General features: G+C 39.3%; 1 protein-coding gene across 2 annotated transcripts in view; it reads right to left on the minus strand.

Annotated features, from left to right (window-relative positions):
* KIF16B (kinesin family member 16B) overlaps positions 1 to 13,789 on the minus strand; it is a 242,300-nt gene that overhangs the window by 41,279 nt on the left and 187,232 nt on the right. For both annotated transcript variants that reach the window (XM_075863098.1, XM_075863097.1), the window contains 2 exons: positions 11,336 to 11,458; positions 9,272 to 9,361 (listed from right to left, as the gene is read on the minus strand). In XM_075863098.1, the coding sequence (XP_075719213.1) occupies positions 9,272 to 9,361; positions 11,336 to 11,458 (213 nt within the window). The remainder of the gene's footprint in view (positions 1 to 9,271; positions 9,362 to 11,335; positions 11,459 to 13,789) is intronic.

The following is a 13,789-nucleotide window of genomic DNA, read 5'->3' on the forward strand; positions in this document are numbered from 1 at the left end:
CTTATTATTTCATATGCACTCGTGAGAGAAGGAGGGGGAAGAAAAAAAAATTATACTGTCTGGAACATATAAAAACTTTTTTAACCCTTTGATTTATGCTCTGAGATAGAACAGGATCAAAAGAGCAGCACCGCATGGTAAATAGTGCAGGTATTTATTTAGTTTTACAGTCTCTTTAAAGAATACGATCTACCAAAGTTCTGCACATATATTGCATCATATTACAGTATGTTGTGCACCAATCTCCAGGAGATTTATCCATTTTTTAAAACAAATTGGAGATATGGTGATAATAAACTATTATAAATGCAGAATACAGCAAACTCTCAAAACTACTAATTTGTGAAGCGATAGTAGAATGAAACAAGAACTGACAACATAAAAAGGTTAATTATGTGTTTGAGGGGAAGAAAAAAAAAAATCATTCAATTTCCAGTAATTGTACGGCTACTGAATAATTGGGATTCTGAGATGAGAAGTCATGTAGACTTTTTCATTGTTTATCAGAGAAGTTACAGAATTCTATTGAATTTTGAAATTTGTTTTAATTAGAAAGCAGTAACAATACTAATAAACGCTACACTACGCAGTAAAACTTCTAATATCTCTGACAATAATTTAAGCATGTACAGCGCTTTATGTCTATTAACTTCATAACAAAACACATTTATGATTAATATCTGACCGTACATAACAGTAATCAGAACTGTCAAAATAATAGTTACAGCTCAAAACCAATAAATAGCAATTACGTTAGAGGTAAATAAAAGATATGAAGAATCCACATGAAGTAAAACACTAATAGTTATAAAAGGCAATTCAAAACTGTTCTGAAAAAACAGAAACAATCTTCAGGGTATGTTCAAAAGAACCAGAAGTGGTGAAGCTTCCTCTGCACCATTACCGAACAAAAACAGTGCATTTATCGATCCTTTTTGTTGTCCGTTCAAGTTTCAGGAGACATTAGCAGTAAAGAGGAATTGTTTAAATGTGGTCTGTGGTAAAATCTAAATATCCATGTTGGTATTTATGGCCAATTGTATATGTTCCAGGTCCCACCATTATCATTTATAAAAAGAAAGGCAAAAAGAAAGTGGAAGGAAGAGCTACTAAAAGATTTTACTAAAACAGTGCATCAGTGTGTTTGGTGCAACTTTGCATTTACTTTTTATTAAAAATAATTGTTACTTTTTCAGATACAGTTGTTGTGTATCCTGGATACAGAGCAGCTGTATCTTGCACGGAGACCTGAATCTATCAGGTCAGCGGGATCGATGGGTTCAGTGACATGGGGTCCTGCATGTCTCTGACATGGATCCATCGGTTATCGAACTTAGATGTGATCCATAACAGGTGGATCCTGCATGTCACAAACACACAGGACCTGCTGTCATTGAACCCATCAGTGCCGCTGACCTTACAGATTCTGGTCCCAGCGCTAGATTCAGCTGCTCTGTATCCAGGATACAAAAGCAGCTGTATCTGAAAAGTAAATATTATTCTTAATAAAAATGAAATACAAAGTTGCATCAAACACACTGATACACTGTTTTAGTAAAAAAGTAATTTAAAAACAGTTTCTAAAGGTGTACTGTACATCGCCTTTAAAACTTGTGATGATTGATAGCATACAACTAGGTTATTCCATCAATATGGGATCAGTGCAGTTATAATTGCTGGGACCCCAACAACCCCGAGAATGAAGGGGCTAATAAGCTTAGTTCAGACATACTGCTCTTTTGGCTTTTAACAGATCAGATATATGTGAATATGTAGGCAGTTTTATAGTGTAACTTGTGTATGGTTATTACAGTACTTTCAACATTCTCAGGATATTATACAGAGAGATCTAGACAAATGCAGATCAGCAGCACAGGATCCCAAAACTTCAAAACGGGTGCACGCCTCCTGGGTCACAGTCCAAAAACGACCCCTCAATTTGGACAAAAGAAAGTGAGGCAGCTCTACCAAATATTAGATAAAGATCCTTTTATTCCACGTGCAACGTTTCAGCTCAGTATGAACCTTTCTCAAGCATCTGGTGTCAGAATAGAGAAGCCCAGTCTTTCCAAAACGCTTGTACTTAGAGTTGTAAAAATTTCAGGGGCCAGTCAGCCTATGTATCTAAACAAATAATGCTGGTGTTGACTTTTTTGGGTAATTCTGACTTTCCAAAATTTGTTTAATTGCCACAATCAACAGCATATAAATGGAGAGTGAGAAGATACTATTAAAGGGAATAACATGGTTATAATTTACAGTGGGATCATTGCAAAAACAAAGATCGCATCATAGCAACATGGTGTGTAAATGGCCAGCTGATGGTGAATTAATAAGACGTCACTCAGACGGAGACACGGTAATGCAGACACACCGATGTAATGTATAAATGTAGAGATGTTTAGCCGTGAGATTAAAAAAGTATTAAAGTCATTAAAATATTACCAATATTTCCATTATGCACCATCTCCCACATCTCTGAATGCAGCCTACAAAATAAACGATGGATGTTTACATGCTGGTTACCATGGTTATGTCCAGGGACATGTATGATAAAGAAAACATTTGAATCCTCACTAAACTTCTCAAATGTAATTTAGTTTTTTTTTTTTTAAATCTAATTATACGGGGTAAAGATGAAGGAAAGCAGAGAAGAAAAAAAAAGGAGTGGAAAAAGGAAGGAAAAAAAGGGAGGGGGCTGCCACAGGGTCAGCACCTCCCAGCTTTAGCCATAGACAAGTGACCAGAAAGGTATGAAGCTGTGGGTGAGCAAAGCACATCCAGGAGAGCCAAATCTTTTTGAGAAAATGTTAATTCTCCATTTAACTTCCTGAAAGGGAAATGCACGTTTTTTTTTTCCAGGAGTGGGTTAAAATCTGTTTTGTTACCATAAGAATAAAGTTGAATAGTTTGAATTGGGTTAATTTGGGTGGTCTAAAGTGTAAAATAGCCCCTTTGAGGTTTTTGCATATGATTATTCTTCATGCGTTGTAAAAGATCAAACATATGGCTCAAACATAAGCAAATCAAACCCTTGGACATGAATCGCAGATCCTTTCGAATGATCCGCTACTATTGCAGTATGGACAAGAGATCCAAATTTTTTATTGGAGGTAGCAGAAAAGTTTGTTGCTTGGGGACTTTTTGAGTGTCAGCAACTCTGGAAGTTTGAATAGATTTTAAGAAAAAGTTAAACAATAGAGAGGTTTTAATATATGGCCAAAGAGGTGATTATACAGCTTAATTCTTTATTTCTTGTTAACTATATAGCTCCACATATTCTGCAGCACAGTACAGAAATTGTCATCATTCACATCAGTCTCTGTCCACAAAGGGGCTTACAATCATATTTCCCCATCTGAGATACATGCACACTAGGGACAATTTCATAGGAAGTCAGTTAACATAGCAGTACCCGGAGGAAACCCACGCAAACACGGAGCAAACATACAAACTCCATGAACATGCCGTCCTTGGTTGAATTAAAACCCAGCACCCAGTGCTACAAGGCAACACAGCTAACTCTAAGCCACCATGCACATAGCTTCTGGAAATAGCTTCTTTGTATGGAGCTCCGATGCCCCATCTACCTGCACTGCTAATTAAAAGAAATCTGGTCGGTAAGTGTTTATCGCCATGAAGGACGATTAGCAACTGCCAGATGACCATCGCTTCACTTATCTCCCCATTGAAGAAAATATCATATGTTGGGGAAAGTTATGTTCACACTGAGTATTTTGGGGGAGGAATATCTGCCTCAAAATTCAGTTTGGAACTTTGAGACAGATTTTCCTCTCCCTGCACGCCGATTTTCGCGCCGTTTTTCGCCCGCGGCCATTGAGCGCCGCGGGCATAAAACAGCGCAAAATACGCTTTCTCTGCCTCCCATTGAAGTCAATGGGAGGTCAGAGGCGGAAGCGCCCGAAGATAGGGCATGTCGCTTCTTTTTCCCGCGAGGCAGTTTTACTGCTCGCGGGAAAAAGACGCCGACGCCTCCCATTGAAATCAATGGGAGGCGTTCTCGGGCCGTTTTTGCCGAGTTTTGCGACGCGGTTTCCGCGTCAAAAAACTCGGCAAAATACCCCGTGTGAACATAGCTGCCTTTATACACATAAGACTACTGTCAGATCCTGTTGGGTCAGCACTGACCCCGATATGCAGGAAATGGTACTTACATGTGTATGTGTCTGGACACAATAGCAATGGTAAAGGGAATGAAACGATCCACTATTTATATTGCCGGCTGTATTCATTGGAATGGACCCCTTTGACGTCAAATATAAAATTAAACAAAATCTACTTAGAAAATTGGCCTCTGCTTAGGAAAAACAGAATTTTTTTTTGAGAGACGAATATTTTTCAGTAAGGTCTTGCCTTGCTGTGATTTGACACCTGAATCTTTTAGCCAAGGAGCTCAGTGATTAGATAAGAAAATAGGCACAACACAGACCTAAATATTGCTCGCGGCTCAGCAGGCGTATTCCTCTCCCAAAGTTTGGATACTTTAATCTACAGGAATCCAACAGAACTGCCTAAAACGGTTTTACATTTCATTCTTGGAAGTATCACCTTTTTCTAAACTTAAAAGGGATAAGAAATGTGAGACAGGCTGTGTGGCTTTCAAACACTTACTATTCATTGATGCCTTTTGAACTCATCTGGTTTAAATGCAACGGATTAGCAAAGGAGCTTGTGGCAGAATCCGTGCAGATTATATCTTAAAAATACTAAATAATTAGACCATGGGTACACATCGGCAAAAGGCAGAACTTGTGGGGAGATCATATTTATACTGTTTTGACAGTGACAACATTTGTTCGGTGACAGTAGCCACTGCATGAAGGGAGAAGAAGTGACAGTAGCTTACACACTTCAAAAATTGCCTTCTGTCAGTGTATTTTCCTTAATTGTAGGAAGCCAAAATAATCCTGTCAGTATCGATGTGCTACTGTTATACCATAACCCGGCTGCATGCTACCTGAACACAGCTTATTGACATGCAAAATGTCGTAATTAAATCATGAAACGATTGACAGCATACAAGTTGTACTCTTAACCCCTTTCTTCGTCTTTTCATTGACGCATTCCAAAAGCCATAACATTTTTCTGTCGACATAGCCATGTTATTTTTTTATTTTTTTTTGAGAGTTACATTTTTTAATAATATCACCATTTCGGGGTACATATAATGTAGTACGTGACTTCTAAAAGTTTTTTTTCTTGAGGGGGTGGTGGGAAAAATGCAGCAATTCCACCATTGTTTCTTGGGTTTTCTTTTTACGGCAGTCACAATGACATGTTAACTTTATTCTGCAGTTCAGTACGATTATGGCAATACCAAATTTATATCATTTGGGACTTTTGCATAATAAAAAAATGTAGTTTTTGTGTCGCCGTACTCTGAGAACTAGAATTTATTTACTTTTCAATCAACTGAGCAGTGTGAGGACTTGTTTTGGTTGTCACCCAGCTTACCCAGAAAGTCATATAACTAATTAATGATAGGACTACATTTTGATATAAGGGGCAATTTTTTATTTATTTGCTGGAATCGCTCTTTATGTCAATTCTACCAATGTAGAATTTATGTACAATTCATGAGAACCAAGGCTTTAACCATTCATTCACAGCATGTACTGTATATAGAAACACCTTCTGGGCTGAAACTGTAGTACACAGAAATAGTAAGAGATCCACAAACAACTTAGTCAAAAACACTTATTTTTTATTAAAGGGAACCTGTCAGCAGTTTTGTCAAAGCTCCTGGAGAGCGATAAAGGGGAGGGGGATTTTAAACATACCTTTTAACTATGTTTAATTTCCCGGCACACCGATCACAAGTGTCACTAAGGTGGGACTTCGTGGGGAACGGCTCCTGCACTGCACGATGCAAGCCGTCCCTCTGCTCTGAGTGGCGGCTCTTGAGGTCTCCTGATTGGCCGCTAGAGCCGTCACTCAGAGCAGATTCACCTAAGACTGAAAATGTTTTTAGATGGAGCTGCAGGTTCTAGAAAGCATATGGTGTGCATGTCCATGGTGCGGAGACTATAATTGACTGCCACAGCCTGTTTGGAATTTTGAGATATGCCTCCACTCCCCTCCAATAGATGAGCACGGATTACGTCAGCCACTGTGTCAGCAGAGGGTCCAGCCGCACCGAGGTCATCGGCATTATTCCATCGGAGCGCTGTGCATGGGGGACGCCTCTCAGACTTCCAAAGAAGCTCTCCATAGCGAAGTCTGAGACTGGCTGCCAACTTGGAGAGCGGAAAAGTGGGAACCAGAACACAGGAACAGGGGCGAGGAATAGAGGTAAGTTGACTATATGTACCCAATAAATCATCGGGAGGACTAGAGGGTCACTTTAAGCAGAAAGTGGGTTCAGGTTATGGAATGCGGATTGTTTAACCCTTATTAAGCTCCTATTTATTTTAATAGAGTTAACAGAGCTTCACGTAACACATTCTAGTTTCTCTGCCCCAGTGTCTTTTTAGTTCTTCATTTCTATCCCATCTGCCTCTCCACAACAAAGTCATTTCGTTGTAACTATCCTCTCAAGTTTCTCCACTCCACACCCCTTAATTCTAAGGGTGGTTTATTACAGGTAGTTGTTCAGAACCACTGCTCCTGCCTACAGTTTTTACAGTTACACCCACATGAAAACATGTTTATTAGCTTTGTTCTAATCTCGAAAACCCTTTAAATGATTTCTTCGTTATTCTATGGCTTCCAGACCGTTATTTTCTATTCAGATCAAGATTTTTTTATTTTTGGAATGTGCCAATTTTTACTTTTGACCTGATTACTAAGTAGCGACTGTGATATCCAAACTTACGTAAAAATACAACTGTTTCATCTTCAAGCTTTGACCCAGTTAGTCACCGAAGAAACAAAGCTAGCTACAAATGTAAGCATCAAATGTTAGTTTCTGCTTGAAAGCTTTCTACAACTCTATGTGGGTGAGCATTACCTGTTCTATCAAACTATTACTGTCAGAATGCAGAGAATAATGTGCTTAAAACCTGAGGGTCACACGTGCATTCAGCAAGGAAATTTAGAAATTGTCTATTTTATGTTGTGTCACATTTTTGTTCACATAGGTAGGGTCATGTGTTAAAATAGGAGTCTATTCATCTCATAAGGATATAATGGGGCAGATAAACTATTTGACAAAAGTGGAGCATGCTGTGTGATAAATTTGCTGCATCTTGCTAGACACGTTTCCCTCTATTACCTCTTAATTCGCTTAGTCTACAACAACCGTTTTTTTTTTGCGTCAAAATTTGGCACAAGCTACATTTTAAGCGGACGCCTTTTTTGGCTAAGCTATAACCTTTTTACCTAAAAGCACCTGCTGCTTGTCCAGCACGGCGCTAAAAGTGACTTAACAGTTAATAAATGTGGCACATGGAATGTGCGTCAGAACTCTGGCTCAATTTGAATAGTAAATCTGCCCCAATGTGCGCAAACAGGAAAAATGTAGTTGTGCCAATACATATAGTAACTCCACTCGAAGGGGTTAAACTCCACTTAAAGGGGCTTTCTAACAATTAACAGTTATCACCTATCCACAGGATAGGTGATAGATGAAAGATCGCTGGGGGGCCTCACCGATCTCTTGAACAGGCATTCAAACCCCCATTCCTTCTCATTGCCCGATCACAGTGAGGAGGCTTTGTATGGAGCAGTGGTTTCGCATGTGCGCTGCCGCTCCCGTTCCCGTTCAAAATCGATAGGAATGATGCAAACGGCTGAGCGCTACACTCTGCTTTCTCTGTTGGACGTTGAATTGAGCGGCAGAGCACATGCACGACTGCCGCTCCATTCAGAATCCTTCTTATTGCAATCGTGCATCGAGGAGGAACAGTAGTCAGGACACCCGTTCTAGAGATTAGTAACGGTCCCAGTAGTGTGCCCCCAGTGATCATACATCACCTACCCTGTGGATAGGTGATAAATATTAATTGTTGGAAAACTCCTTTAAACAGTTGCTCAGATATTATGTCTACTAAAAAAAGAAAGAAGACCTGGAGCATAAAAATTTTTCATTATTAGGGCAAGGCTACCTCAAACTTTGCCTATTACAATATATAGTAAAAAAATAAAAAAAGTGCCATAGAGTAAAATTATCAAATTATTTCCGTTTGGAGCCACCACCAGGGGAAACACCTAAAATACTAATTTATACAGCTAGTATTGAATTCAATTGGAGCTGTATAAGTCCATTTATAGTGAGCTCCCCCTAGTGGAGGCCTCAAACAGACAGAATTGTATTATTTATCTCAATGGCTGTGTAAGACCCTGTTCACACTGAGTTTTTTTGCAGGCAGAAAAAAAATCTACCTCAGAATTCCTTCAGGAACTTTGAGGCAGATTTTGACCTGCCTACACTTTTTTGCTGCGGTTCTCACTGCGATTTTTTTTGCCCTTGGCTATTGAAGTCGCAGGCTTTTTCTGCCTCCCATTGATTTCAATGGGAGGTCAAAGGCGGAAAAAAAGGACACGCCAGTCGCCCTTTCCACGAGCGGCTGACAGCCGCTCAGAGAACAAACGCCTCCGCCTCCCATTGAAATAAAATTGGGGGAAATTTTGGCCGTTTTTTTGGGTTCCCCCGTCAAAAATTAGCACCAAATAAAACCCAGTCTGAACAGGGCCTAAAAGCAAAACAATGATTTGAAGCGCTATTAAAAATGAAAAAAAAGAAACACGTAGCTCCCACCAGAAATTAATTCACACAGAATTGTGGACCTATTTTACCTCTTCACCATGTAGACCACTAGAGATACTACCAGAAATACTAATACTAATCGCTTCAACATCCTTTGTAAAAAAAAAAAAAAAGTGATAAATATTACAAGTAAAAAGTTGGTAGTGTGGTAATATTGGGGAAGAGGGGAATTTTACCATCTCTACTGTGAGCACCAACAGAATTTGGACCCCCTCTTTAAAAATCCTGAATTTGCCCATTGATAATGCAGGCAACCCTCTTGGATTTGGCCCAGGAGAGATTCTGAATGAGGAGCCAAGACAGAACTATCAAATTGTGTTTTGTCAATCATGCAAATATGAAGTAAATCTTTTGGCTGTGAAGATATACAGAAAGCAGGCGGCAAGTGTTTAAAATGCTTTTAATGTGCTGAAAGAAACTGAAAGATTGGTCAGTGAATATTATTAAAGGGATTGGTCGACGGTAGTTACTGAAAGATCAACACTCATAAATGCACATAAAATTCAAATAAAAAAAAAAAAGGGTTGATAGCCGTTACTGTACCTCGGGATACTTTAGCTTGAATGTTTTATGCATTTCTCTGAAGCGGCTATATCTTCTGAAAACTGTCCAAATTTCTTCTAAAACAGTTATCTGCAGGAGAGAAAAGGTATAAATAGTACAACACTCCCATAACTAAATCTTTAAACAGTATGCAAGCATAAACCTGGCTGAAAAAAGTTTGTGGATGCTACTTTCTCAATGCTAAGTCAGTGCTATATATAAATGCCCCAATAAATGCAAAATAGTCCAAGGATATAAACAAAAGCAAACAAATACAATAAAAATGCACAAATGCATTACTCCATCCCAGATTATGTGTTCAGTTCAATGAGGGCAATTAAAATTGCACAGATTTCGAGTAAAACCAGATCCAATTAGTTGGCTTCCTGGTTTGGACAACCACTATTCAGATTGTAGATCCTTGAGATGAGATGATATTTTGGCCCCTAATATCAGCTCTTCTCTATTGGTGGAAAAATCCATAAGTGCTGTTTTTTTCGGCAACATTTCTGCAGGAAGGCCCAGTTCACGCGGCATGTTTTTGAAGAGCTTTTCGGCGCGCCGAAAAACACGTTGAAAACGCAGGATTTAAGTTTCCCATTGAAATCAAATGGGAAAGCGTGTTGTTAGCACATACAACTCGGTTTTTTACGCAAACGTATTTTATAAACATGTCGTGTAAAAAAAAGAAGCGTCTGGGCAATTCATTGCCGCATAAAACGTTTAGACATAGTTTTTTTTTTTAGCGCCTTGTGAACAAGGCCTTAAAGTAAAACATTTCACAGCAGCTACTGAAATCCATATATGTCAAACTTTAGCCAACACAATGTTGAATGGAGCAGTGGACCCATCTCTATCAACTCAATACACCATATAACAGAGCATAAACAAAAGGGTTATCTAAAAATTCCTCGACTACTTTCACCAATATATCCAATAACAACGCATTAACTTCTTCCTGCAGAGTGCCATACAATTATGGTGCACACCGTGCTGTAAATGTACGGCTATGGGATGGTGTGCACACAGGATCTGATACTCATACAGAAAATATTTACTTCAAGTTGTTGTGTCTACTGGTGGTTCTACGTGTTAGGGTCTGTTCACATCACCGTTGCCCTTCCGTTGAGGGGTTCCGTGGTAGGTTTCCGTCGGGTTAACCCCTCAACGGAAAGGAAAACGGAAACCTAAGCTTCCGTTTCCCTCACCATTGAGATCAATGGTGACGGAAACCTAGCTAGCGGATTTCGTTTCTCACCGTTGTGACAGGGTTCCGTTGTTCTTGATGGAAACAATAGCGCAGTCGACTACGCTATTGACTGTCAAAAAAACGGAACCCTGTCACAACAGTGACAGACGGAAATCATTAGATATATTTCAGTCACCATTGAGTTCAATGGTGAGGGAAACGGAAGCTGAAGTTTCTGTTTGCCTTTTCGCTGTGGGGTTTAACCCGACGGAAACCTCTGACTGAACCCCTCAGCGGAACACAGACGGTGATGTGAACACAGCCTTACGGAATTATAGGGTTCACTTTTGTTTTCCACCTGGTTTTTAAATGTTGATTTTGTTTTTGGAAAATGTTAATTTCTTGTGTTTTTTGATGTCACAGGGGTTGTTTGTTTTATAGAAGTTGGTGAGTACTTGCTTTTTCCCCATGAATGGCTGTTCACACTTAAACAAGTTTAAAAAGAGTACCTATCATTAACACCTATGTAAGAGTTGTGACTTGTTCTCTGAGCCACTCAGATGCCCCAGCCCCTCTTATTCGGCTTAACTGGAAAACTCAAATCAGAAACTGCAGCTGCATCTCCCTCCTCCCTATCTATCATTTACTTAATCAATTTGACAGATTTATTGGAAAATTAGTAGGTTTCTGAACATTTACAAAGAACCTGGAAGCAGAGAAAGGAGACATACAGGCTGCTGGAAAGCGAAGAATATGCCACTTTCCCTTAACAAGGTATATTACAATGTTTCATATATTTACATATAATACCGGTTCAAGTTAAAAAAACCAAACAAATAACGATATGTACTCTTTAAAGTAATAGTTACAATTACCTTTATTTCAAATTCATAGTGCTCATCTTTTCCTTGCCCACAAAGAACATAGCGAGGTATTGTTACTTTCACTGGATTCATTAGATCATCAGGATTTACACCTAAAGAGCGTGATACCAATCGCTGCAGAGATATAAAGTGTCATATTTGTTAAACGGTGCACAGCATGAAAACGCACACTAGACTGATAAAGTGCCCTAAACATATGGTAAATATAAAAGTAAACCTCCTATGGTACACTTACCAAAGGTTGAGAGCCAAGGGTCATTATGAAAAACTACATGCAGTACCAGCCAAAAGTTGAGATCGAAAAAAACGTTGGTTTTCACAAAGTTTGCTGTTTTAGTGTTTTTAGATCTTTTAGTCAGGGGTTTCTATGGTATATTGAAGTAGAATTATAAGAATTTAATAAGTTTTTAAATGTTTATTGACAAATACATCCAGTTTATGCAAAGACTTAATATTTACAGTGTTGATAATTCTTTATCAAGACCTATGCAATTCGCTCCTGGAATGCTGGATATCAGCTTCTGGGCCAAATCCTGACTGATGGCAACCCATTCTTGCCTAATCAGTGTTAGGAGTTTATCACAACACGTGTTTTTGTTTGTCCACCCGCTGTCTGAGCATTGACCACAGGTACTCAATGAGATTGAGATCTGGGGAGCCTCCTGGCCATGGACTCAAAATTTCAATATCTTGTTCACCGTGCTACTTAGTTATCACTTTTGCCTCGTGACATGGTGTTCCGTCATGCTGGAAAAAGCATTGTTCATTACCAAATTGCTCCTGGATCGTTGGGAGAAGATGCTCTTGGAAGAGGTTTGGATACCATTCTTTATTCATTGATTTGTCCTAAGGCAAAATTGTGAGTGAGCCCACTCCCTTGGATGAAAAGCAACCCCACACATGAATGGTCTAATGATGCTTTACTGTTGGCATGACAAAGGACTCATGGTAGGGCTCACCTTTTCTTCTCCGGACAATTATTCTTCCATGTGCCTCAAACAGTCTGAAAGGGGCTTCATCAGAGAAAATAACTTTACCCCAGTCCTCTGCAGTCATTTCCCTGTACTTCCTGCAGAATGTCAGTCTGTCCTTGATGTTTTTCTTGTAGAGAAGTGGCTTCTTTGATGTGCTTCTTGACACCAGGCCAGCCTACAAAAGCCCTCACCTCACTGTGCGTGCAGATGCACTGACACCTGCCTGCTGCCATTCATGAGCAACTCTACACTGGTGTTGAACCGATCCCGTAGCTGAATCCTCTTTAGGAGACAGTCCTGGCACTTGCTGGACTTTCTTGGGTGCCCTGAAGGCTTCTTCACAGCAATTGAACCTCTCTCCTTGAAGTTCTTGATGATACGATAAATGGTTGATTTAGGGGCAATCTTACAAGCAGCAATGTCCTTGCCTGTAAAGCCCTTTTCATGCAAAGCAATGATGACTGCATTTCATGAACTATTCCCCTTTTATAGCAACCAGTCTGCTCTTATAATTCAATCAGCATGACAGAGTGATATCAGCGGTCTTGCCCTCACTAACTCTTTCTCCTGAGCTTATGAGAAGATCACTGAAATTATTTTAGCATGACATTTTGTGGTAGGACTGAAATACAATGGAAATGTTTTTTTTTGTGATTAAGTTCAAGTTGGCAAAGAATGACTTTACAATTAATTGCAATTCATCTGATCACTATTCAGAACACCCTAGAGTTAATGCAAATTGCCAGCAGCAAACTTTGTGAAAACCAAAATTTCTGTCAGTCTCAAAACTTTTGGCCAGGACTTCATACGTGGCGTGAACAGCCAAAGCATAATGACTATAATAAAACAGGCCAAGCAAAAAAATGCCCCAAACACAATATATTTTTGATTTATTGCAGTACAAAAAGCTGCTGTACCATTTGCACAATCTGTTTGTGCGAACAAAAAGCAATACTTCTTACACAATCTCACTCATACATGTATATGTAATCTGGCAGTCAATGAACTCAAATTCTTATAAGTGTTTTCCAGTTTTTGGTATACAAATTTTAAAATCACTGTATAGTAAAGAAATTCAGAAATCTTCTCACATTTTGAGTTTTATTTCCACACCATTTAAGATCTCAGCTTACTATCAAAAACGTAAACATCCTTACTTTCATCAAGATACTGAAAACTTAGCCTGGTCTTGATCAACTGACACAGGCGACGGGCTCATTACAAAATAGAGGTCTGGTACACTTTGGCTCATTTCACACTACGCTATTCAATCATATAGGAATCCAGCAAAAAAACGGATACTGTTCTGCATACTTTGTTTTTTTTCTGTTTTTTTTAACAAGGTGGTCTAAGGGCGACAGCTATATGTCACGTCACAGGTATACGTTAAACGTATACGTCGGGAAGCTTTAGTACGGACATATATGGAGTTATGTTACTGGAGCTTCCTGCACAGCCACCCTGCCCAGGG

The sequence above is a fragment of the Rhinoderma darwinii genome, chromosome 4 (assembly GCF_050947455.1).
Source record: "Rhinoderma darwinii isolate aRhiDar2 chromosome 4, aRhiDar2.hap1, whole genome shotgun sequence".
Taxonomy (NCBI): Eukaryota; Metazoa; Chordata; class Amphibia; order Anura; family Rhinodermatidae; genus Rhinoderma; species Rhinoderma darwinii.